Source organism: Botryllus schlosseri, chromosome 10 (assembly GCF_051294905.1).
Source record: "Botryllus schlosseri isolate E-star chromosome 10, Bs_hap1, whole genome shotgun sequence".
Taxonomy (NCBI): Eukaryota; Metazoa; Chordata; class Ascidiacea; order Stolidobranchia; family Styelidae; genus Botryllus; species Botryllus schlosseri.
Genome location: NC_137245.1, coordinates 27,867,043 through 27,891,716, shown reverse-complemented (window position 1 = coordinate 27,891,716; position 24,674 = coordinate 27,867,043). Strand labels below are relative to the sequence as shown.

Here is a 24,674-nt window from a genome sequence, read left to right as displayed (position 1 = left end):
ACCCACCTTGGCCTAGGCGATGTAAATGGGAGGCATGCACACTGAATGAAAGAGAGAGAGAGAGAGAGAGAGAGAGAGAGAATCTTTATTCGTATACATTACATATCAACATAACACTAAAAAAATGTAACAGTGAAACGTGACATGCTAGGTGGACGGGAGGCTCGATATGACATAGTCTTCAGAGCTGAGCCACCCGGGACAGGAGCAATTTTCACATTCGATAACTAATAAAGTAAAGTAAAGAAGACAGTATAGAAAAAGAAAGCGACAGCATCAGTTGGGTATCAGTTTCAATATTAATTTTATCAGAGCATTATACAACATGATTAAGATTCAATGAAAAGATCGGAAGGTGTCGAAAACACTTGGAGTCTTTGAAATCAGACAACGGCCTGGGCAGAGGCGATGTAAAGATCTCGCCTTCCGTCACATGCCACCTCATTTTGTCGCTTGTCTTTTTGTATTATTTTGTACTGCGTAGGTTAATAATCCATATCCGTTTTCGTACTGAAATAGAATATGAACATACCATTGATGAGTGGAAAGAGTTGGGGAAACACTATGATAAACGCTTCAGTGGATATCACTTGTTTTGCTTTTTGATGTACCGTGTTCGTGCTGTTAGCCAGTGCTCAGTGTCCGCTGTTGTTGTAAATACAAGATATCTTGAAGTGGCGTGAAGGTCATGGAGACCTCTAAAAGTACAGAAGAAGTGAACCAAGAAGAATATACTGTGGAGTCCTCGAATAACGGCAATGTGGACTCTGCTGCGTCAGATAACGAAGACAAACCGAGCACCAGCAGCGTCTTCAATGCTGCGCGAACTGCGGCTGCGGGAAGCTCAAGTAATTCACAGCGTTCTGAGAAAAAAGCACAAGCTGATGTAAACTCTAACACCGTCAAGAATTCAGCACAAGGAAAAGTCAAGAAACGACGGTATCGTCTCAGGTAACAGCAGCATGTTCCTCCTTCATAACTAGGATTTAAAAGCACACGAATCGAGTGCAAAAATTGATGAAGCCAGGGTTGTAACCTATATAGTAACAAGGCTCCGGGTCACAAGTCTATTTTTCTTTTATAGTCATTTTCACTTCGCCAACGAGTCAACAAACAAAGGGTTGAGTGCAAGTCATAATGTTCAGCTGTTTTGTATAAAGCTCAAGTCAAATTTGACTTGCAATTTCGAAACTCTGGATCATACTGAAGCCCAAAGGCCTGCCATTCATAATATACCCATTTTTCTGGCTCCTAACCTGTTTATTCAGCCTATTTTTCAATTATATCGACCCTGATAAACGAGACTTGAAACTATAGTTATATGGAATGTGTCGAGTCACATTGCTTAGTCGAGTCATGAACAATGACTCTAGTCAGGGGCGTTATCTAGCCGAAAAAAAACGGGGGGTACCTTTAGAATAAGGGGGTGTTTTTAAAAGGAGAGTGTGTTCCTAGTTCTAACCGATTGATCAGCTTGAATGTATGCAGAAGTGCAGATATTACCACGGTCAGATAATCTTACTCGTTTTTGTGACTGCCTCTTTCGCGTACACAAAACTAAGTACAACTAAACATAACATTTTAACCCGTAAACGAAGATAACAGCATAAAGAGAGACTGCGAAGTATCTTGACCTTAATTACCAAAGCGAGGATGTTATCACGAAAGTGCGCGCAGATCATATTACAGCACATCGGGAGATCTCTCCATTTTGCGCTCATATACGAACACTCGAACAGTGAAGATACGCAAATGAATGTTTTCGTTTGTATCAATTGTTCAGCCTGTTTTTGCACATGATCTGGAATAATTTTGTTCTAAATCAATATGATATCTACTGCCTGCCAATATTTTGGTGTGTGGAGATGTTAAAGACCAATTAACGATTGAGCTTGTGCGATTGCATCACGTGAATAACAGTGGCCCGGCGCAGGCTTAGGCTCGCATTCAAAATGCATTCCTAAATGCGTTTGCGGTTCAAAATTGACAATTGCGAATTGTAGAGACAAAGAGTATAGCTTCGCGTCATTACAACATTACGTTGCACAATGATATAGAACTATTACGCGCCGCAAATTACAGAGCGGCCTAGCCTCCAATGTTTTTACTACTGGCCAAGCGCGTTAAAACAGCACAGCAACCGAACTAAAGCATCGCAAATTTGATCAATGCATGATAGATTCCATATAGGACATTTGATTGGTACAATCTGTTTTGGTACTGTAGGGATCCGCCATCTCTAATGATACAAGCCTAGCACGCTTGTTCTAAACGTTTGTTGATAATAAACTCGCGCAGTATCGAAATTTCATGGCGTTTCTTGCGAATGTTCAGATAAGACAAGAGAGCCATGTGACGATGCGCTTCTCGGGCTTCCGTAGACGAGAGAACAATACGAGAAAAAAGCATCACCTCACTGCATTGTTTGCTCGATCGATGGCATGATGATGCCGCGCGGCAATACGGGGATTATCCATAAGAAATATTAGATCAATGGAAATAGATTTAGGAAGGGGTACATTCGAGCTTGGAAACGGGGGGTACCGGACACCCATTACCCCCCCCCCCTAAATACGCCCCTGACTCTAGTCGTTGTCGAGTTGAGTCGTTTTTTTAAAGAGTAAAATGACTCAGGTCAACAAAAAATTGAAACTTGCGTCGAGCCATTATACAACCCTGTCTTCAAGTTGGAAAATGACTAATGATTTATACTATGCAAAGGGCTGTTAAAAAAAATTCTTTTTTTCCTGAATCTTACTGGCTAGGTGATTGAATCGTTAGGTTGCTTTAAAAAAAACGACGCACACCAAATTTGAATTCATTCCAACCGGTAATCGCGGATTTCTTACAGTTTGAAAATTTTAAATTATTAAAAAATGCCAAAAATTTTTCTGTCAACCCATGAAATTGTTGCGCTGTCTCAATTCCAACCTATAGAAGCTGAGTTATTTGATTTTTTCGTTGATAATTCTGTGATTATCCACTAATCAAGGATAATCCCAGAATTATCGAAGAAAAACTCGAATAACCCTGCTTCTACCGGTTGGAATTAAGTCAAATTTGTTTTGCATCGTTTTTGAAGATAACGCAACAATTTCATGGGGTTGGCAGAAAAATTTGAAAAATAATAATTTTGCATTTTTTAGTAATTCAAAATTTTCAAACTGTAAGAAATCCGCGATTACCGGTTGGAATGAATTCAAATTTGGTGTGCGTCGTTTTTTAAGGCAGCCTAACGGTTTAATCACCTAGCCAGTAAGATTCAGGAAAAAAAGGGCACGCATGCAAAGCATTCGATACCACCCATGAATAGTAAAAAACGTAAGGTGAACAGTATGACTCGGACGCGAGTGTTAACACAATGACTTGGATTCAACCCTTTTCACCGTGACTTGACTCGATAGTGAATTGAAAATGATTCAACTTGACTCGAGTCAAATCTATATAGTGAGATTGACTCGTGACTAGGGCTGGGCAAAATTGAGTACACTAGTGAGTCGAGTCTGAATCGTGTACGGTACTCAAACACCACTGATTTTGTGTCACAACTGTATGAATGGTGTTGGATGTTCGAATACCTACCTTTTACGTGACCACAAAGAATATATATAATGCCACTTCTACATCACTTAAAAATTATTTAAAATTATTTTATATTTTTTTGCCTATACGCATTTTATTGCACTTTCTGACAATGCTGCGTGTTGATGATGACTTTGCAGATAAAATGTCATTTCCAGTAGCGTGTGTACTGTGTAGCTTTGTGCTATGGTATATGTTTTGCATGCTGCGGTATGACCAATCGCTGTTTACGGCCTTCTACAGTGCGAAATAGTATTGAAACTATCATTCTCGTTGATAAATTAACTCTTAGGGCGGAGATGATAAAGTTGGATTAGCAATGAAGTCGATTATCGTTTAATACAGGATTAGCATTCTCCCGGATCAGCCAACTTTATTATTTCCGCCCTTAGTGGCGAGGTGTGTATCATTTCAACTCTCGAAAAAATCATTGGAATTAACACAAGATTCACATTGGAGTAGGCCTACCCAAATCATTGTGTAGAGGCCTAGTTAGCATCATGTCATCATTCAGGAGCAGTAAAGATGACCCAGAAGATGATGACGATGGTTCTATGCAAGTTGAGAGTAAGACACGCCAAGAGACTGATAATAAACATGCAGCTGTCGAAAGTGGCAGGTCAAAACGCTTGAAAAACAGAAAAAAGCGTAAAACCGCCGAAAAAGATTCACCTACCGCTTATGAGCCTACAACAAGCACACCCTTGCATGGTAATGGCACCGTGGGAGATGCTGGTATGGATATGGATGAAGATGAAAGCAGCGATACCTCAACGCCATCTAGTACCACAAGTACATCATCCTCAATGTCTTCGAGTAAGTACGAACGTGAGGAAGACGAAGTACTAACTGATGATGAAGAATGGCTCGCGAAACACACGCAACCTCTAGGAATGCCAGCATGGTCTGCTGTAAAAGAGTTGTGCAAGAGGCAGTATGGATGTCGGAGTCATTACTGGCAGTCTAAGGTGAGTTGATATGTGCTTTAGTTTTGGATATGATTGAGATTTGATGGAAAAAATGGTTTTTGGATAATCCTATTGTAGGGTGTGTCTATCATGTAAATGTCGACGATGTCTCCAACTATACTCCAGTAGCATTGGTGACTATCTTGACTCTGCCAGTAAATATTTGATTTTTCTTCTGGAGTAGCATCAATTTCGGCAACCATCTCAACTCTACCAGGAGATAATTCATTATAACACACCTATACACCCGCAATTAGTCGTGTAGTAAATCAAACAGTCCTTGAATGCATTTTAACATAATCGTATACCCGGTACTATTTTTTCTAATTAGGCTAGAATATGGTTTTGAGTGCACTGTTCAAAGCAGATATAGTCTTTTGTATATAAACTTTTATTGCATTGCCTATCTGGTCACAATGATGTTTCAGGTGCAGGCGTCAATAGGCCTTGTGCAGAGATTAGAGAAACAGCACACTTTGGACGGTCATCAAGGTGAATATTGTTGCTAGATGGCTGCAGTGTACGGTTGTTCAAAAATGAGTTTTTTCCAAAAATTTTCTGGCTATTCAATAGAATTGCTAAGTTGGCTAAAAAACCGCTGCACACCAAATTAAGCCCAATTACAACCAGTAGAAATTATAAATATTCATTGAAAACGATTTTTTCTTCCTAATATTACTGACCCCATGAAACCGTTAAGGTGCCTAAAAACAAATTTGTCCCGATTCCAACCAGTAGAAGCAATGCTATCGGAGCAATAAATTTTGGATTTGAAAAAATAGTATGTACGGTTAGAAATTCTTACAACTATTAATGATAGAGCTGCCATGATTATTGCAAATCCAAAATTTTGAACAATAGTTTTGTTTTTGCTGGTTGGAATTTAGACAATTTACCAATTTCATTGGGTTGACAGTTGAATTTAAAAAATATTCTTTTGTTGTTCAATTTATAAAATTTTCCAACTTAATTTGGTGCGCAGCGATTTTTTAGCCAACCCAACAATTTTATCAAATAGCAAGTACGATTTGCAGAAAAAAGTTATTTTTGAAAAATCCTACTGCGGTGCTTGTTTGTAATTATGTGTTTTCGCAGGCTGCGTCAACTCTCTCCATTTCAATCAAACTGGGACATTGCTTGCGTCCGGCAGTGACGATCTGCTTCTCAATGTTTGGGATTTTCACTCGGGGGACCGAGAGCCGTTTATATCTTACAGCTCGGGACATCGGAGCAATATATTTCAATCCAAGTTCATTCCCAATTCGAGCGATCTCACCCTGGTCAGTTGCGGCAGAGATGGTCAGGTGGGATTTGCTAGCAAAACAATTGGCAGAGTGCTCGATCTGAATCACGTATTCTGATGATTCAAGCCTAGTAGTGAGGGTGAGGGATGAGTTTTTTAAGTAGTGATATTACATGCTCTTTGTCTCTATGATACAATTGAATAGGATAGGATATTGATATTGAAATGAACCCGAATATTTTCGGCTGACACTCGTCAGGGGTAATTGTCGGCAACTAGTAGAGAATTGGAAAACATTATATATTAACAATAGTATCACACAATATGACGTCACGGTTATAATGAAATTTTGAATAAGAGATCGCCCAATGTACTATTTTTAGATGGTACACGAACTTCTTCTGTAAGCACATACTCGGTTAGTGTATTTTGATAAAAGTCAGCTTCAATGCACCCAAATGAAAGCATGAACAATAGGGGTGTTCAAAAATAACTTTTTTTTCCAAATTTGGATTGAGTAAAATAGTATTTACGGTGGAAACACCTATAATAGATAATTAAAGAATTGGTCACCGTGAATACTATTTTATTGATAATCCAAATTTTTCGACGACAATAACTCCGCTTCCACTGGTTGGAATTGAGCCAAATTTGGTGAACATCATTTCTATAGACAACCTAACACTTTCATGGGGTGAACAGAAAATTTTGAAATTTTTTGTGTGTTTATTTTTATATAATAAATAGAAACTTTCTTCTCCTGTAGCAATACGGCTACTGGCTGGAATTGAACCAAATTTGGTGTGTAGGCTTAAATTAGGTAGCCTTACAATTTTATCAAGCAGCCAGTACGATTTGAGAAAAAAAGTCATTTTGGAATACCCCTACTGACCACCTCTACCACGTTACAGGTTCGGGTCGGGTACCTTTCCTCGACCGGTGTGTGCCGGGACACGAAAAAGCTGGCGCAACACCGCGGTTCGGCCCACAAGCTAGCCCTCGATCGTGCCGGCGGAAATTCGTGCTTTTTATCCTGCGGCGAAGATGGCGTCGTCAAGGAAATTGACTTGAGAGATGATGCGTGAGTACAAAGATCTCGCTGGTCTGCGAATTTCAAAAAAATCTTGCTTAAAAAACTTTGATGATCGATTTAGGCTGATTATCGGTTGCTGAGTCCCATTCTGAGCTCAGATTTTTTTGCTATGAATTTTGCTCAATTTCATCAATTGATCAAATGCGACTTTAGACTGACATTACAGTGAGAGTATAACAACAAATTTTGAATATTGTTATTGAGATTATCTATGATGAATAGGGCGTTTTTTTTTGACAAGTCACAAAAAGTCAAAATCAGGGCAAAATTGTAGCGTCAGGTCAAAAAATGTCAAAATTGTTCACAAAGTCAAAATTGTTTTGCAACCTGCATTTCGTTTGTATCGTAGATTTTGCACTGTCGGTGAACTTATCATTTGACATTTTACAGCTTGTAGGATACTTTATAGGCCTACCGTTGTGGACGGTCCATTGTCTGGTCACTGTGAATCATAAACATTCAAATGAAACAAATAGGTTGACATGGTGTTATAGCCAACGTACCGCAATATCCTAACTGAAGCAAGACTGCGTGGGCGTTGCATGGTTCTTATATTAAGAAGCGCATGATGAAAAATTGTGATGTAGACCAGTGGTTCTCAACCTTTTCCACCTCGCGGACCGGTAAAATTTCAAAAAGTATTTGGCGGACCGGTGGACTTTCAAAAACTGAAAATCAACTCAAAACGTGAAGTATGCAACTGTTTTATGCAAGTATATGGTGCTGGAGAGACATTTTGAGGGTTGTTATCGTAATTAGTTATTTTCATGATGACATCCATCAGATTTTACCGTAGAGTCGAGTTAAAATTGCCTTCATAAGGAAGATAAACGCGCTAGCGCCGTGAGTCGTTTACAGTTTTTCGCGCCAAAGGCCATGGATTTAACCAACCGCGCCAACTCGAATATTAATATTCTCTTCGACAATATCGAGAGAACAAACGTTTCGGAGTCGAGCCAAGCACCTTGTCGTAGTACCTTGCTCATTGCCCACTACCACCAGTCAAAGGTTACTCTGGCTATACTATGAATACAATGCGCCGCATGAAAACACCTGACAACAGCTATACCTGGATATCCACAAAATCAGGGTCGATCGTCAGCCTAACTGCCCAAAAACGGTGGTCTTCGGACCCACAAGGTGGTGAACCAAACTACTGGGAGGCATCGCCCCCAGACCCCACAATTGTTCGGTTGTTCAACATCATCATTGGTTTATTAGCTGTGGAGTCTGTTTTCGCCAGTATTTGTGGACACATTCAATCTACTGAGTGTAGGCAGAGAGTTTTCTATAATTCATGACTGAATCGGTCAATAAAATTGGTATTTGCATATATATTGCTGTAAATTTTTCGGTAGAGTTGATTGAGGTGTCATGTTCGAAAATTAGGGCACGAAATTAATAATAATTAAACATATTCTGGTGGGCATGTTGGAATAATTACTTCATTGCATGTAAATATTTCGTCACCTAATGTCTGTTATATAGTGACTAGATATTGAAATCGCTCAAGCGTACTAAACTAAACGAGGCGCACGATTCCAAATTGGTATTTCCTCACTGGCAAATAATTTTTCTCTGTGGTTTGGCATTTGCGCTGTGGGGAACAGATTGCCAGGACAGTGATATTAGGCGCCAGCCATTTTGGAGCCTATGGACAATTAGACATATGTATATAAGTTTTCGGCCAAGGTTATCCCACTGGTGAGTTTTTCGCACACTTTTCAGATTCCTATGGTAGCCTAAACTTCATTGTGTGTTGGCGCGTCGTGATGGGGTAATGCCTACCGCCGAAATGCCGATTTCTATAATTCATGAGTAGTTGTTGGGGGAAGAGCGCCTAATGATCAAGACATTTAGTGACACTAAACCACGCTAAGCGGCGCGAAAAAAATGACAAAAGTTAGATAAAGATTCAAAAAATTGCTCTATAATCGATATTCATTCACGTAATAATTTTGGGCCCCCTTCAAGCTCGGCCCCGCTCCAATTGGGGTTTAGGGCCCTTCACAAAATGAATGAATCGAAAACGAATAATCGCGCAAACTGCGCGGTTTAGCGAGTCAGCTCGTACTTGCCCTTGCTGCTCATATTTCGTCAAGACACGAGTTGAACTTCAAGTCAAGTCGAACATGTTTCCAGACCGAATATGTTACTTCAAGAAGTTCTGAATGAGTATAAAATTTGATGTTTTATTTATTAATGGACAAGCCTTCAACATATTGCATCTCGAAATTTAGTTATAAAATTCCAATATACCTCGCGGACCGGCTGGTTAGTCGTCGCGGACCGGTACCGGTCCGCGGACCGGCGGTTGAGAACCACTGATGTAGACACCATTGCCAGAATGAAGCAACACGGTTTGTCACCAGCAGTGCACGCACAACTTTAGTGTTGTCAGCCAACAACTGCTGATGTCGAACGTTTTTTCTCCATTCTTGGCAAGCTACTAAGGACAGACACGTTCTACTCGAGAATGTAGGAAAGTATCTTTCGCTGTACAACAAATTTTTTTAATTATTTCTACCATAGTGCGTAATGTAACTACTGGAATTCTCCATATGGCTAGATTTCGTTAAAATAAAGGTTTTTCATGTAAAAATTTGTCAGTATTTTTGAGGCAAAAAAGTATTTTCTCAGGCCAAACTACTTCGTAAGGACCGACAGTTCCAACCAGAAATAAAGATAAGTAGTACAATTCTAACATTATGTGCGAAAACATACGTTAGGTCAAATTTGGTCAAACAATTTTTATAGAAAAAAAAAGTCAACATTTTGATTTTTTAGGTCAAAACTTCCGTGTTTTAGGTACAAAAAATTCGCCCTAATGATGAATCCTGAGCTGTTGTAGAACAGAATGAGTTTTCGGTGAACTTTAATCCAGTGGGACTCAATCTTCTTCAATCTGAACCTCTTTTCAGCTTGTGAAAATACAGGTGGAAGCAACCATTTTTAGTTAGTAGCAGTCATCATCTTTATACATCTCTGTGGTTTAAAGATTGCAGTTACTAGGAGGTGGCTACATACGAAGTCGAAAAATGTGGCATCACGTCTTACACAAAATGACTATAAATGATACTGACAAGTACATAACTACAGTGTCCAATTATATGTTATATTCATAATTATATTGTCACCAACTAGTAGAGAATTGGAAAATAATGTTTATATGCAATATTCTGGTGTATTTCAATATGAATATATATTATTCATTGTTTTGTGGCTAGTTGTTCGAGAAATCTTGTCACTGTGAGAGAGGGCGACGCAAAGATCGCGCTCTATTCCATCGATTCGAGTCCGAGGCAACCGTACGAGTTTGCGGTCAGCGGCAGGGAAGAATGGGCTAGGATCTACGATCGGAGAATGTTACCCGGTGACAACCCGCAACATACCTCTAAATACTCGCCTCATCACTTGCAGTATTCGAGGACAAAAAGTAGTATGTATTATGATTATATCTCTATCTGTTCTTTTGGTAATAAAAATTGTGTTGTGTTGATTACAGAGGGTAAGTCACTTTGCGTGCTCACTCGACTTGTACTTGAGTCATTGTGCATTAGGGTTGTTCAAAAATAACATATTTTTTCTGGATTCCGGGGATTTACTGATTACATTGTCAGGTTGCCGATAGAAAGGCTGTACACCAAATTTCGCTTGATTCCAACTAAAAGATGTATACGCACAAAAGCAATGTTATCAATTTTTGCTCAGTGTAATTAGTGAAGCTCCGGAATATGGAAAACCATCTATTTTTGAACAATCTAGTAGTCACTAATCAGTAGCCTAACTAATTATACGTACAATTGTTTGGTGACTCAACTTGACGCACTTTGTGGGTCACTTGAACTGTACTCGAGTCATTGTGCATTGAACAGTTATAAACAGTATTACTTGGACCAGAGTCAAAACTATAAGATTTACTCGGAAACCCTGTGGCTCAGTGACAAACCTGATTTGTTCCTTGTGGCCTTTTTTTCAGCCAACATCACCTGCCTGGTGTACAATCATGACGGCACGGAGCTGTTGTGCAGTTATAACGACGATGATATTTATCTTTTTGATTTGACGCACTCGAGCGAAGATGACTTTGTGAAAAGGTACGTCAAAAATTGAGTATCTCGGTGATTTGATTCTGAATCGAATATTATGCTTGAAGTATTCTATGAAATATGTACCTTTTATGCGACCACAAATAATATGATGCCAATTCTACATCACATTAAAGATAATTTGGTATTTTTTACCATACCGTTGCACTTTGTGACAATGCTGTAGCTTGATTGCGACTTCACAGACATATCATTTCCAGTGGCAGAGAGCATAGAATTTCAATACTCGCAAAAAGCATCACTAGTCAACTTGAACAATGAGAATTAACACTCGATTTAGATTTGAGTGCTCAAGTAGGGCTCTTCAAAAATGACTTTTTTTCTCAAATCGTACTGGCTACTTGATAAAATTGTTAGGTTACCTAATTTAAGCCTACACACAAAATTTAGTTCAATTCCAGCCAGTGGAAGCGGAGTTATTGCCGTCGAAAAATTTTGATTTGAATAAAATAGTATTTACGGTGAGCTCTATAATAAATGAGCGAAGAATCGGTCACCGTAAATACGATTTTATTCAAATCCAAATTTTTCGACGGCAATAACTCCGCTTCCACTGGTTGGAATTGAACCAAATTTGGTGAACATCGTTTCTATAGACAGCCTAACACTTTCATGGGGTGAACAGAAAATGTTCAAATTTTTTATTATTTATTTTTATATAATAAATAGAAACTTTCTTGTCCTGTAACAAAGCGGTTACTGGCTGGAATTGAACTAAATTTTGTGTGTAGGCTTAAATTAAGTAACCTAACAATTTTATCGAGTAGCCAGTACGATTTGAGAAAAAAAAGTCATTTTTGAAGAGCCCTAGTACCCAGTCCTATCGGCAATGTCATGTTACAATTCTGATTTTAATCTAGGTTCAAAGGGCATCGAAACAACGCGACCGTAAAAGGTGTGAATTTCTACGGACCCAATTCCGAGTTTGTCGTGTCCGGAAGCGACTGCGGAAATATTTATTTGTGGGAGAAAGAATCGTCGCAGGTCTTACAATATGAATTTTTCGCTCATCTTTTTTTTTTGCAAATTTTTTGCGGTTGATCGCATTGCTATACTGCAGAATGCAGAGTATGAATCTGACCAGATGCACTTCTACATCAAGTAGATTTTGCCTAATTGTGCTACTTCCTCGAGTGCTTATGTTTTAAACTACTTCTACTTGACACTTTTCAGTTTTCTAGGCGAAGCTAGACCTAGGATGCTTACTTTTCTACTTGCTTGGAAATCACTACATCAAACTGACGCTTTTTAGTTTTGTAAGCAAAATCAGGCCTAGAATACCAAATTATTATCTACTTGCTCAGAAATCACTACTCAAAACTGACAGTTTTCGGTTTTCTAAGCAAAATTAGGCCTAGAATACATACTTTTGTACTTGCTCGGAAACCACTACTCAAAACTGACAGTTTTCGGTTTTCTAAGCAAAATTAGGCCTAGAATACATACTTTTGTACTTGCTCAGAAATCACTACTCAAAACTGACAGTTTTCGGTTTTCTAAGCAAAATTAGGCCTAGAATACATACTTTTCTACTTGCTCGTTAACCACTTCTCAAAACTGAGAGTTTTCAGTTTTCTAAGCAAAATTTAGCCTGGAATACATACTTTTGTACTTGCTCGGAAACCACTACTCAAAACTGACAGTATTCGGTTTTCTAAGCAAAATTAGGCCTAGAATACATACTTTTCTACTTGCTCGTTAACCACTTCTCAAAACTGAGAGTTTTCAGTTTTCTAAGCAAAATTAGGCCTAGAATACATACTTTTGTACTTGCTCGGAAACCACTACTCAAAACTGACAGTTTTCGGTTTTCTAAGCAAAATTAGGCCTAGAATACATACTTTTGTACTTGCTCGGAAACCACTACTCAAAACTGACAGTTTTCGGTTTTCTAAGCAAAATTAGGCCTAGAATACATACTTTTGTACTTGCTCAGAAATCACTACTCAAAACTGACAGTTTTCGGTTTTCTAAGCAAAATTAGGCCTAGAATACATACTTTTCTACTTGCTCGTTAACCACTTCTCAAAACTGAGAGTTTTCAGTTTTCTAAGCAAAATTTAGCCTGGAATACATACTTTTGTACTTGCTCGGAAACCACTACTCAAAACTGACAGTATTCGGTTTTCTAAGCAAAATTAGGCCTAGAATACATACTTTTCTACTTGTTCGGAAATCGCTACTTGTGTATTGAGTCGACTTGTACTTGAGTCATTCTATTCAAGTCTCATATACCAGGACCGTAAATGAAAAATAAGCCTAGAAACTGCTTTTTATCTGTTTGAAGACCCATGTTTAGAGTCAGAAAATAAGTAGGCTATATTATGATTCTAAGGCCTTTGATATCACTCTAGAGTTTTAAAGAAGTATTTAAATCTGACTTGAACTCGAAACTGAACAGTAAACACTATGACATGGACTCTGACTTGAGGTTTAACGCTATGACTCGCACTTGACTCGAGTCAAAACCTCTAATTGACTCAGGAGTCGGAACCTTGTGACTTGGTCACAACCTTGGTTTCACCTCGTCTAGATCTGATCAAATCATTTCAGGTAGTGCGCTTCATGCACGGTGACGAGGGAGGGGTGGTCAATGTGTTGGAACCCCATCCAAACTTGCCGATGCTAGCCACCAGTGGCTTGGACAGTGACATCAAGATCTGGGCTCCGTCTGGCGACGGCGTGCTGAACCATGAGCAGCTGAAAAAGGTCCGACTTGTAGTTTGCATGACTGGAATTCAGGCTGATTAATTTAAGGAAAGGAAAGGCCGTAGTTTATTTTTGTCCTTTATGGTTTTGCGGCATATCCACCGACTCATGATGGACATACACAAGATCTGTGCATATGCATACCATACGAGTGCATGATGTGCATATGCCGCTGGACAAGGATGGTGCAGATATAGCCTTGTACGGCTTTCTAAGTCATGCACCACCCCTCCATGCTATCCCAGTTATGTATGAGCGCCAAGCAGGGAAGTCCCTGATACCAGTGTTACTAATCAGGTCTTTGGTCAGACCCGGCTGTGAATCGAACCCACGACCTACCAATCAAGAAGCCGGACGCTTCACCATTACGCTATCTTGTCTGTGTTGCGGCCTGGTAGCAAAGTTTTTCTATGCAGAAGCAGACTTGTACAACTAGAAAATTTTCAGCTGTTTTAGAATTACAGCGATAAAGTTACCGTATTTCCAAATTAGACTAGAATTTGAATTACAACTATAATGTCATTTCCAAATTAGACTAGAATTAGAATTATAAAGTTATCTGCAAATTAGACTAGAATTAGAATTATAATAAAGTTATCTGAAAATTAGACTAGAATTAGAATTATAGAGTTATCTGCAAATTAGACTAGAATTAGAATTACAACTATAAAGTTATTTCTAAATAAGACTACAATTAGAATTAAAAAGTTATCTGCAATAAGCTAATTGACTAGAATTATAATTTTTACTGCGAGTACTCGAATGATTCGATTATGAATTGAGTATATTAGCATCATTGATTTTATGACGTCACGACTGTATTGATGATGTGGACAGTTCAAATATGTACGCTGTGCGACTAGAAATAAGATGATGCCAGCTCTACATCACATCAAAGATAATTTTGTATTTTTTCGACCATACCTATTTCATCGCACTTTGTGACGATGCTGCGCGTTGATCATGACTTCACAGTTATGTCATTTCCATAAACTTGGTAACTTTTTAGGTAGCTTTTTACTTTGTATGTTGTGATACGACCAGCTGAGATTTCAAGACTTCCACAGTAGAAAATACCATCAAAGCTAGAATTATTGTTCATAAATTAACTCTCAGTGGCAAGGGGCCCATGATTTCAATGCTTGATCAAATTATCTTGAATCATAAGAATAAATACTCGATTCAGGTTTGAGCTCTTGAGGGGACAGCCCTAGTCATCACCGATTCACTAAAAAAATATGTGGACCCCCGACCAACTAGAATTTTCAAACCACAGTTTGGCTAGTATTAGTCATTACTTGTACTTACATGTGCGTATGGCGTCACTTCTACTTGATTAACAACTCTGATTGCTATAACTACTCTGCAGCTGATGCTCGAAAACCGCAAGGACAGGCATGATGACATGAACAACCAGAGCATGGACAGCCAGTTGCTGTGGTTTCTTATGAGAAGCCTGAGGTTCGTAGCTTGCATAGTAGCACGTGTTAGTGTCATGTGCAGCACTGTTTCGATCCCGGGCGTATATCGAAGAAGCGCCAAATTTCCAACCGTACATAACCATTTTTTCAAATCCAAAATCTTCCACGCTAGCAACTCCACTTTCACGGATTGGAATTCACAGCATCATTGTTCCGGCAGCTTACACAATTATATCGACTAGCCATTAAAATTTAATAGGAAAAATATTGCTTTTTGAAAACCCCTGTGTCTGACTTGAACGGACTTTTCGATACTCTCCACTAAAACCAGAACTACCAACTTCAAAACTCAACTAAAACTAGAGCTACTGACTTTTGAGAAGTTGCAACTAGAACTACAACGACTCACTTTTCAACAGTACTAACTTTTCCATACTCACAACTAGAACTACTCACTTTTCAAAACTCTCAACTAGAACTACTCGCCTTTCAAAGTCAGCAACTAGAACTATCAGTTGCTAGTTGACCGTCAGTTAACTAGATTGTTAGTGTATACATCTCTGAAAATAACCGATTGATGTCCTCCAGGAGCAGACACCAGCGAGAAACGGCCCATTCTCCTGATGACACTTCTTCAGAATCGTCAGACTCGGACCCAGACCGACCCCGCAGCAGAGTCGATTGCATGCCGTCCTGACCCCAATGGGCCGATGGCGTTCATTTCTAGTGTTATTTTGCTTATTTTTGTCTTTCTGTGCAACACGATTGTTGATCATGCAATTATATGTTGGTTTGATTCAGATTTGATCAAGTATAAGGCTTTGACTCAAGTATTTGAATATTTCTAACGGTGACGCCACCATAATATGGACGAAGTTGGAAACTGCAAATATATACCTTCAACTTTCATGCTAACACAATGAATATAATTCCAGGAATGGATGATGTAGGAATTATAATTACAAATCCTACTTATGCGTTCAAAAGGGCTGCTTGCACATTTATCGCACAGCCTTCAATACCGAAACATGGGTGGCATGAATCTTCAATAGGGCTCTTCAAAAATGACTTTTTTTCTCAAATCGTACTGGCTACTTGATAAAATTGTTAGGTTACCTAATTTAAGCCTACACACAAAATTTGGTTAATTCCAGCCAGTAACCGCTTTGCTACAGGAGAAGAAAGTTTCTATTTATTATATAAAAATAAATGATAAAAAATTTGAAAATTTTCTGTTCATCCCATGAAAGTGTTAGGCTGTCTATAGAAACTACGCTTACCAAATTTGGTTCAATTCCAACCTGTGGAAGCGGAGTTGTTGCCGTCGAAAAATTTGGATTTGAATAAAATGGTATTTACGGTGAGCAGAACTATAATAAATAAACAAAGAATCGGTCACCTTAAATACTATTTTATTCAAATCCAAATTTTTCGACGGCAATGACTCCGCTTCCACTGATTGGAATTGAACCAAATTTGGTGAGCATAGTTTCTATAGACAGCCTAACACTTTCATGGGGTGAACAGAAAATTATCAAATTTTTTATTATTTATTTTTAGATAATAAATAGAAACTTTCTTCTGTAGCAAAGCGGTTACTGGCTGGAATTGAACCAAATTTTGTGTGTAGGCTTAAATTAGGTAACCTAACAATTTTATCAAGTAGCCAGTACGATTTGAGAATAAAAGTCATTTTTGAAGAGCCCTAATCTTCAATTTATATCAAACAATAATATCCATCCAGCACAGAAAAGTTTAGCAAATGGATTGAGTCCAGTCAGTTTTCCTAGATCCACAAAGTGTGAGATAGAGTCTTTAATTTCATCCAACCAAAATGCATAACTGACGGCAATGATGGTGGTACAGGGTCAACTTGTCTGATCACGCCCGCATCTAATAGGTACACTTGACCTTATTCAGTCTGGCTGTAAAAGTGTTCACGGATTCAAAAATCTGCTGATTACCATTGGATAATATATTTTGACCTTTTAAAACTAGTCCGCGGACCCCAGTTAAAAATGCCTGGGTTAGTATGGCAAGTGCGTGATGCACCCTAGGCCAAAGTTGTCTCATTTAGGGCGGAGATCGTAAAGTTAGCTCATCCGGGAGAATTATAATCGTGTGAATAAAATTGTTAATGGTGGTGTGAGAGAGAGAGATATGATATTCTTTCTCGCCTGCACCATCGAGATGCTTTGGCGACGGAGTTGCGATACGGCCCCATGAGGTCATCTAGTCTGCGCCCCCGTTTTTTGGTGCATAAAGTTGGATAAGATTTCCTGCGAGGACTATCCCGAGTCGTCTGGTGAAACTTTCAATCCGTCGAAGTAGGTTGCCACGATAAACAGTGTTTAATCAGACGATTAACATTCTCCCGGATAAGTTAACTTTATGCTCACCGCCCTAAGACGTAATTTCTAAACCGTCCTATCGCTTTATACGTCGCAATCTTGTGTTTTTCAATAACCGGCTATGACCAAATGGACTTAACAATGTTCCTTGTCGGGGAAATATCGAAACTGCAATTCTCGCGGGTAAATATAACTGCTAGCGCATATAATTTCTGCAGGACTCGACTATCACTGCTGCATACAGATTGGAGTTCACGAATCATCGTGCCCAGTCTGCATTCGTGACTTTCCATATTAATTATGAGTGAGAATTCTGTCGGCAGTGCTACTTCACGTGGCCATTCGCTTCATTGACAGTTTTGAAATCAAAATGCTTCATATTTTTAATTCTTGACGAGATTCATGCACCTTTAGCAGTGAAATCATGAAAACATCGAACGCCTCCATTCCATAGCAGTGTTAAACAACTGAACTAAGTGTTGTTAATTATAGCGGAATGATGGTAATTTAACTCGAATCTAATTTGTGAAATGTTTCCATGCTCTAATTCTAATCTAATGTCTGGTTTCCTGAAAATGAACGTGTTGCGATAACTCTAATTTAGTTTGCAAAGGCAGAAAATATTCTAGATGTCCAATCGTCCAACACTGCGATGCTGACCGTTGAGGTGTCTTATCCAGCACAGTAACTGCCGCACCCATACCCCCCCCCCAATGGGGGAGGAGCGAGCTCGAAGGGGGCCCAAAATTATTTCGTGAATTAGCATAAATCATAGAATATTTTTTGAAAATTTATGCAATTTTTTCAAAAAATTTTCGCGCTGGGCGCGAATTCAAGCAGCCGTTTATCTTTATTATTGGGTATTGGGCCATTACCGCGCCACGACCCACCAAGAAATACAATCAAGTTTTAGGCCATGCGACTATGCGACTCGAAGAAGTGCGCCAGAACGATCGGCAGCGAGAAAACCTTGGCCGAAAAGGTCTATGCCCTTATGCTGACCGAAGACTTCGTTACAAAATACGTATAGGTTTAATTGTCCATAGGCGCCTAAATGACTGGCGCCGAATGTTCATGTCTTTGCAATCTGAACCTCACAAGACAAATACCATCCCGCTGGGAAAAATTTTATGCCAGTGAAGAAATACCAATTTGAAATCGTGTGCGTCTCTCAGTTTAGAAGCCTACGTTTGGGCGATTCTATATTTTTTGATATAGCAGACTGGAAGTCACGAAATAATTTCGGCCTATAACTCTATGGGGGGCTCAAGATCAAAGTTTTTTTTTTTTTGGGGGGGGGGGGGCTGACGAAGTGCTGTTACAGCCCTGGTCTTATCGAATCCTTGGAATTCGCCACTATTTGTACCCAAGCAACCAGAATGATTACCTCGTCTCCATAAGTGGCAATATCACCAGTTACACTGAGCTATCTCAACCCTACTGTGTCAACACAAGTTCAATCAACTTCAGTACTCGTGTATTCAATCGGGAAGGTGTAATACATCAGTCCCAAACACCATGAATATTTCAAGCAACATACAAACAACTCAATCTTCGTATACAATAGTGAAAAAAGCGAGCATTCGATACACAATGATGAGTATGTTTAACTTGACAGGTAGAAGGTAAGGACCAATGCACTGCTTCGAGATACGTGCTTCATTCAGGCTTCAAAAACAGGCTGCATTTTATCACTTGTATCGAAAATTCACAGTTCGTCTTTTTGATTGGTCTGTTCGTTCACGAATTTCAGTAAATCATCCAATTCGCGTCCTCCTTGGTATTTTTGAGGTTCGTTTTTAGAGTCTTTCGGGGCCCAGTACAAAGTCGGGAATCCTTCTACTTTATAATTTGCATTCGGGACATCGTTCGCTACAGCATCCATTTTCGCTATCACTACATTCTTCTTATCTTTCAACTTTTTCCCTAATTTTTTGTAGATTGGTTCCAATTTTTTACAATGCCCACACCACGGCGCGTAGAATTCGACTAGCACATCTTTCGTATCATCCATTACAATTTTTTCGAACGTATCAGCGACTACGACTTTTACGGGCCCGTTGTTTTTCTTGGGAGGGTTTGCAGACTTATATTTCGGTTTTATATCGCCTGATTTGTAACTTTCAACAAATTCTGTTAGTACTTCGCTGTCAAATTCTTCCGTTGGTTCTAGAGGGTATCTGCGATCATCTTCATCAAAAATGATGACGTTTATGTCTTCCGGGGAGTCACCGAGACCCGCTTTTTCCAATTCATCATTGAATTCGTCTTCGTTTGCAATCGCGAAAGTAACATCTTTCATGTCCTTTGCTACGTTCAAGACTTTTTGTCTCCAGATCTCTGTGTTTTTTCTGTAATCAAAACTGAAATCCACAGTATAGTACACTACGACTAACGGGCGTTTTGTGTATCTTTTACGAGAATTAACGCCCGTTCTTTGTCCCACTAATGGAACTGCGTTATCATTCACGAATTGCTCGATATCAGATGCTTGCGTGTCTTCGTTTATTGACATACGTCGAATCGGTTTCTCATATTTTGAATGAAATCTTTCCGCGTGTACTACGACAACAGAACCGAGTTCTGACTTCAAAAAACCAGCAATAGACGAATCAAAAGTGTGTCTAAAAGTGAAATCTTCACGGATGTTATTTGCCGCAGTTTGGAAAATCTCTAAAGCCGGGTCGTCTACGCCCGAAAATAATCCGATAATCGTGATATCACCAGCTTGATGTAGTAGATTTTTGGTGCTTTTTAAATCAGCGAGTGCAACAGACGGAGGAGAGCTTTGCTCGATCATGTACGATATAATTGAACCTTGATCTCTGCCGCCTTTGTATTCGTATTCTTGCCCTTTGCGGAATAATTTCAAAGTAGGATAACCGCTGATGTCGTATTTAGAAGCCACTTTTGTTTCGGCTGTAGCGTCGAGCTTAGCGAGCGGTATGGGAGGGTCTTCCTTCTTCAGTACTTGGGCCGCACTTTCATATTCAGGAGCTAATTTCTTGCAGTGTCCGCACCACGGAGCATAAAATTCGACCAATATTAAAGGAGCGTTATCTACGATTTCGTTAAAATTTGAATCTGTTAAAGTGATAACTGCTTCTGGGGGTGGTTTCCAGTTTGGATCGGCCAGTTCCATGACACGAGAAACCACTGCGTCTTCCGTTCTTTGACCATCATATTTTATAGGTTCTCCTTTTTTTAGTATCAAAACTGTCGGATATCCGCTAACATCGTATTTAGAAGCTACGTTTTTATGCGCGGTAGCGTCGATTTTACAGACTGGAATATCTTCTTTTTTTAGATTTTGTGCAATTTTTTCATAAGTCGGCGCAAAGCTTTTACAATGTCCGCACCACGGCGCGTAGAACTCCAACAGCACGACTTCTTTGCCTTTAACAAAACTATCAAAATTATCATCCGTTAATATGACGACCCCGTTTTCTTCCTCGGGAGTATCGCCGTCTTCATCTTCATCATCAATGTCATCATCATCCGCCAAAGTTCGATGGAACGAAATTACAGAAAACATGATCAAGGCCAACAGCAACCATTTTTTTAAACTTTGGGTCGCTGTCATGTCTCCCAAATTATACTATACTACTATAGGAAACTGGAAAAAATCACACGAAGACTTGAACTAGATACCGTAATTGTAGTTTCTATATAACTAGACCAAGGTTTCAAGGTAAAACACCGATATTTTAATTCTGACCAGAGTTTCCAAATAGATTACAATTATAGCTACACAATCTTTTCCAAATGAGATCAGGAACAATGAATTTGCAGAAGAAATACAACAAAAATCTAATTCTGTTTATATCATATCTCAATTCATTCTCAAAAGCATGAATGAGAGAATGACAAATGTCTGTACACCAAGCTTGGCTCGTTTTGCACTACACACTTCTCCTGTAGTATTTCCTAGATATGGACATACATTAGATTAGAATCAAAAGTAGTGCAATAGACACAATACACGATTTCGATTAGAATCAAATTCACAGCATTTTCCTCTAATTGGTCTTTTCAGACATCAAGTTAAATTATAAAGTTAAGTCCAAGTTCTAAATTTGTTCAAGGTTTTGCTATGCTCTAATGTTAATTCTAATTCAATTTCTGGATTTCCTAAAAATGCTACAAGATAACTGCGAATAGCTTGCTGTACAGGCATTTGCTATTCTCGTGCTGATGAGAATTAACTCTGATGCAATATGACGAGAACTTGATTTTCTTTGCATTCAATTTCCATGTTTTTGCGGATTCAGTATTTCTAATGCTAATCTAAATTGGAGAAAACTGTGTAGCTATCATTCTTACCTAATCTACTTCGAAAAAGCTGAAAATTTCCACTCCAACTCTGCTCACAGTCGCAGGCAAACCGCACAGCTTATTTGCAAACCTAAAATGCAATATCGCCGTCGGCATTCAAACAACAGCGCAGAGCACACGTCTGTTATTTCCGGGTTCACGCAACTCGATTCATATCAAACAAACCAAGCTTTATATGGCGCGGCAGATTGCGATTGGTCAGTAAGGCGGACGTTTATGACCTACGGTTAAAGCCTGCCAGATTTAATCAATAATAATCACTGAACTACATATAAGCTTGTGGCTCTGCCAAAAGTCATAAACCAGAACCAATGCATGTATTGTATATCAATGGCCAAGTCAAACTTTCGCACATAAGTTTTTCGTATCAATGATATCTCCACTCATTTGTGTAAGATTCAACCAGCTATGTTGCTCAAGTTCAAGTTCAAGTATATTCATAAAATTTAATCACTTCAAAATATCACAAGACTGCAATACAATGAATGATAGGAAGATGCCGAAACGACTAGGAATAGTCTTAAGATCAGACACCCACCTGCGCCTTGGCAAAGAGGAGGCATGCACATTGCACATTGCACAAGCACACTGAATGAAAGTAAAAGAAACTAATATAAAGTGGCAAGTGACGGAAGGCGAGATCGATACGTCAGGTCGTGGTCCGGTAAATGATGAGGGCTGACTAGTAATCACTCAGCAGCAGCAGCACTCGATTTTTTTTAATTATTTTCATCACTTTTAAAACAGCACAAGACTGCGATACAATGAAAAGATAGGAGGGTGTCGAAACAACTTGAAGTAGCCTTTAAGATCAGACACCCACCTTAGCCTAGGCGAAGTAAAGAAGGGGCATGCACATGCACATGCACAATTGCACATTGAATGAAAAATAATGCCGAGAATATAAGACGCACGCGACAAAATGAGGTGGCATGTGGCGGAAGGCGAGGTCGATGTTCGGTCGTGGTCCGGTAATCCTGACAGTGTTGGGATCAAGTCACTATATACCTTCGAGTCACGAGTCATCTCGAGTCATTGCAGATTTTGACTCGAGTCAAGTCAAGTCAATCGATTTTCAAAGGTGTCTCGAGTCAAGTCAAGTCACTAGTTTTTTGGAAGTGACTCGAGTCAAGTCGAGTCAAGTCAAGTCAAGTCACGAGTGAAGTCACAATTCAAGTCAAATTGAATTTTCGAAGTATGAGTGATGATTCAAAGCCATTACATTTTGCTAGCTGTGTGAAAGATAGATTAATTGATCATTTATCTTAAATCAAGTAACAAATATCTAGGTAAATATACATGTAAAAAGACGTTGTATCCCTCGTGCACTATTAAAACTGCTAATAGAATACGCGAGTAACTGTACAGCTACATGCTACAGTCAGTTATTATCAGCCAAAATATAGGACCTAATGCGAAGCTTCGATAAGTTGAAACAAATTGATGTGATACAATAGCCTGCATTACCCATCTACACGTCCGTGAGAATATAAACGCACAAACCGTATTAGTTTGATTTAAATCATACAAGAGAGTTGGTAAATGTGAGCACTGCGCAACGTAAGCATTGAGCCGTCTAAGAAACAGAGGCACATTGCTATTTAGATTAATCTTCTACTACTACTTCGACAACGTAAGCTGTGATCGTTTCGTTTGCGTTCAGTTTATTTGTGATGTAACGATGGAGGATTAGTGTAACCTAGAATCATTGAATGACTGGTTGCTCTCACAAGTGACACCGGTGCATCTGGAACAATCCGAACATACACAAGATACAGCGATTTATTTGACACATGTTTACTTTATGACTTGAAATTGACTCGTAAATTTTACTCCGAGTCACGAGTCAATGCACATTTTCAAAGCTCCGAGTCAAGTCAAGTCAAGTCATTTTTCCAAAGTGACTCGAGTCAAGTCAAGTCATACGAAAAATTTGACTCGAGTCAGACTCGAGTCATCCCAACACTGAATCCTGAAGGCTGGCTAGCATTGCTAGGATTAGGGTTGTGTTTAAAACAAAAATCAATTTAAAACACACATGTTTAAAACATGACCCTTGTTTGAAACATGTTTTTTATTGTTTTTTTTTGTTTTTTTCTACCCATGATATCCTAATGATGACGAAAACCTTCTAAAATGAAGATACAGTGATTACTGCGACTGCACGGCATGGAATGCTCGAAGAAAATTATTGTATTCAACGAATATTTTATTGAAAAAAAATCACTGAGCGGCTTCCACGGCACACTGAGCAGCATAGAGCAACAACTGCTTTACTTTTACGACATCATCGTCAATATTGTCCATAAATAAGTCATCCTGCATCATGGACGGAGTTATGAAATCGTCCCGCTCTTCAAGTCGACTGAATATACCATTTACACGACTCAAAAGAGTCGTAAGGTATGTATCATCATCGTCAGTTTCGCTGGGTACTTCCTCGGCTTCGCTGATTTCATCGATGACCTTCTCAGATTCTTCTTCCTCCACAAGTATTCTATTAAACTTCCTTAATAAGTCTTTCGATTTCTGACAGTCAGACTTTCCAAACAAATGTTGACCAAACAAATGGCAGACGAGCGAATTTGCATTTGCTGTTGCACTCCTGAGTATGCTTCATCATCCGCAAAATTGTCCTTCAACTTCCTTGACACAATAATTACATTTCGCCTTCTTTCGTACCTGTACAGGGGTACACTCGAAGAGCTTGCACAAACTTCTTGATATAAACTCCAGAGAGCATGCTTTCTCAGTCCGGTCCGCATACCATGTACTGGTTGCAGCGAAACAATATCCAGTATATTCACACAACAGAAAAACACAGCCAGACCTGTTCATTTGTGTTCGCTAAATGGTGGCCGTC

The 24,674-nt window shown here is 39.2% G+C and overlaps 2 protein-coding genes across 2 annotated transcripts; one reads left to right on the top strand and one right to left on the bottom strand.

Moving 5' to 3' along the window:
* Positions 1-554: 554 nt before the first annotated feature.
* LOC145448417 (DDB1- and CUL4-associated factor 8-like) lies at positions 555-15,908 on the top strand. Its single transcript, XM_080326801.1, has 11 exons — positions 555-951; positions 4,097-4,550; positions 4,979-5,042; positions 5,646-5,854; positions 6,705-6,874; positions 10,114-10,325; positions 10,866-10,983; positions 11,856-11,979; positions 13,549-13,704; positions 15,074-15,165; positions 15,714-15,908. The coding sequence occupies exons 1-11, from the start codon at positions 689-691 to the stop codon at positions 15,820-15,822; spliced, it is 1,971 nt and encodes a 656-aa protein (XP_080182927.1). The 5' UTR covers positions 555-688; the 3' UTR covers positions 15,823-15,908.
* Positions 15,909-18,936: 3,028 nt separating this feature from the next.
* LOC145448524 (protein disulfide-isomerase A4-like) lies at positions 18,937-21,123 on the bottom strand. The gene has a single exon (XM_080326931.1). The coding sequence runs from the start codon at positions 21,057-21,059 to the stop codon at positions 19,185-19,187; it is 1,875 nt and encodes a 624-aa protein (XP_080183057.1). The 5' UTR covers positions 21,060-21,123; the 3' UTR covers positions 18,937-19,184.
* Between the last annotated feature and the right edge of the window lie 3,551 nt (positions 21,124-24,674).

Coding starts and splice junctions, on each gene's coding strand:
- LOC145448417 (XM_080326801.1), top strand. CDS start 689: ATGGAGACCTCTAAAAGTACAGAAGAAGTGAACCAAGAAGAATATACT. Junction 13,705..15,073: donor ACCATGAGCAGCTGAAAAAG/GTCCGACTTGTA, acceptor ACTACTCTGCAG/CTGATGCTCGAAAACCGCAA. Junction 15,166..15,713: donor TTTCTTATGAGAAGCCTGAG/GTTCGTAGCTTG, acceptor GATGTCCTCCAG/GAGCAGACACCAGCGAGAAA.
- LOC145448524 (XM_080326931.1), bottom strand. CDS start 21,059: ATGACAGCGACCCAAAGTTTAAAAAAATGGTTGCTGTTGGCCTTGATC.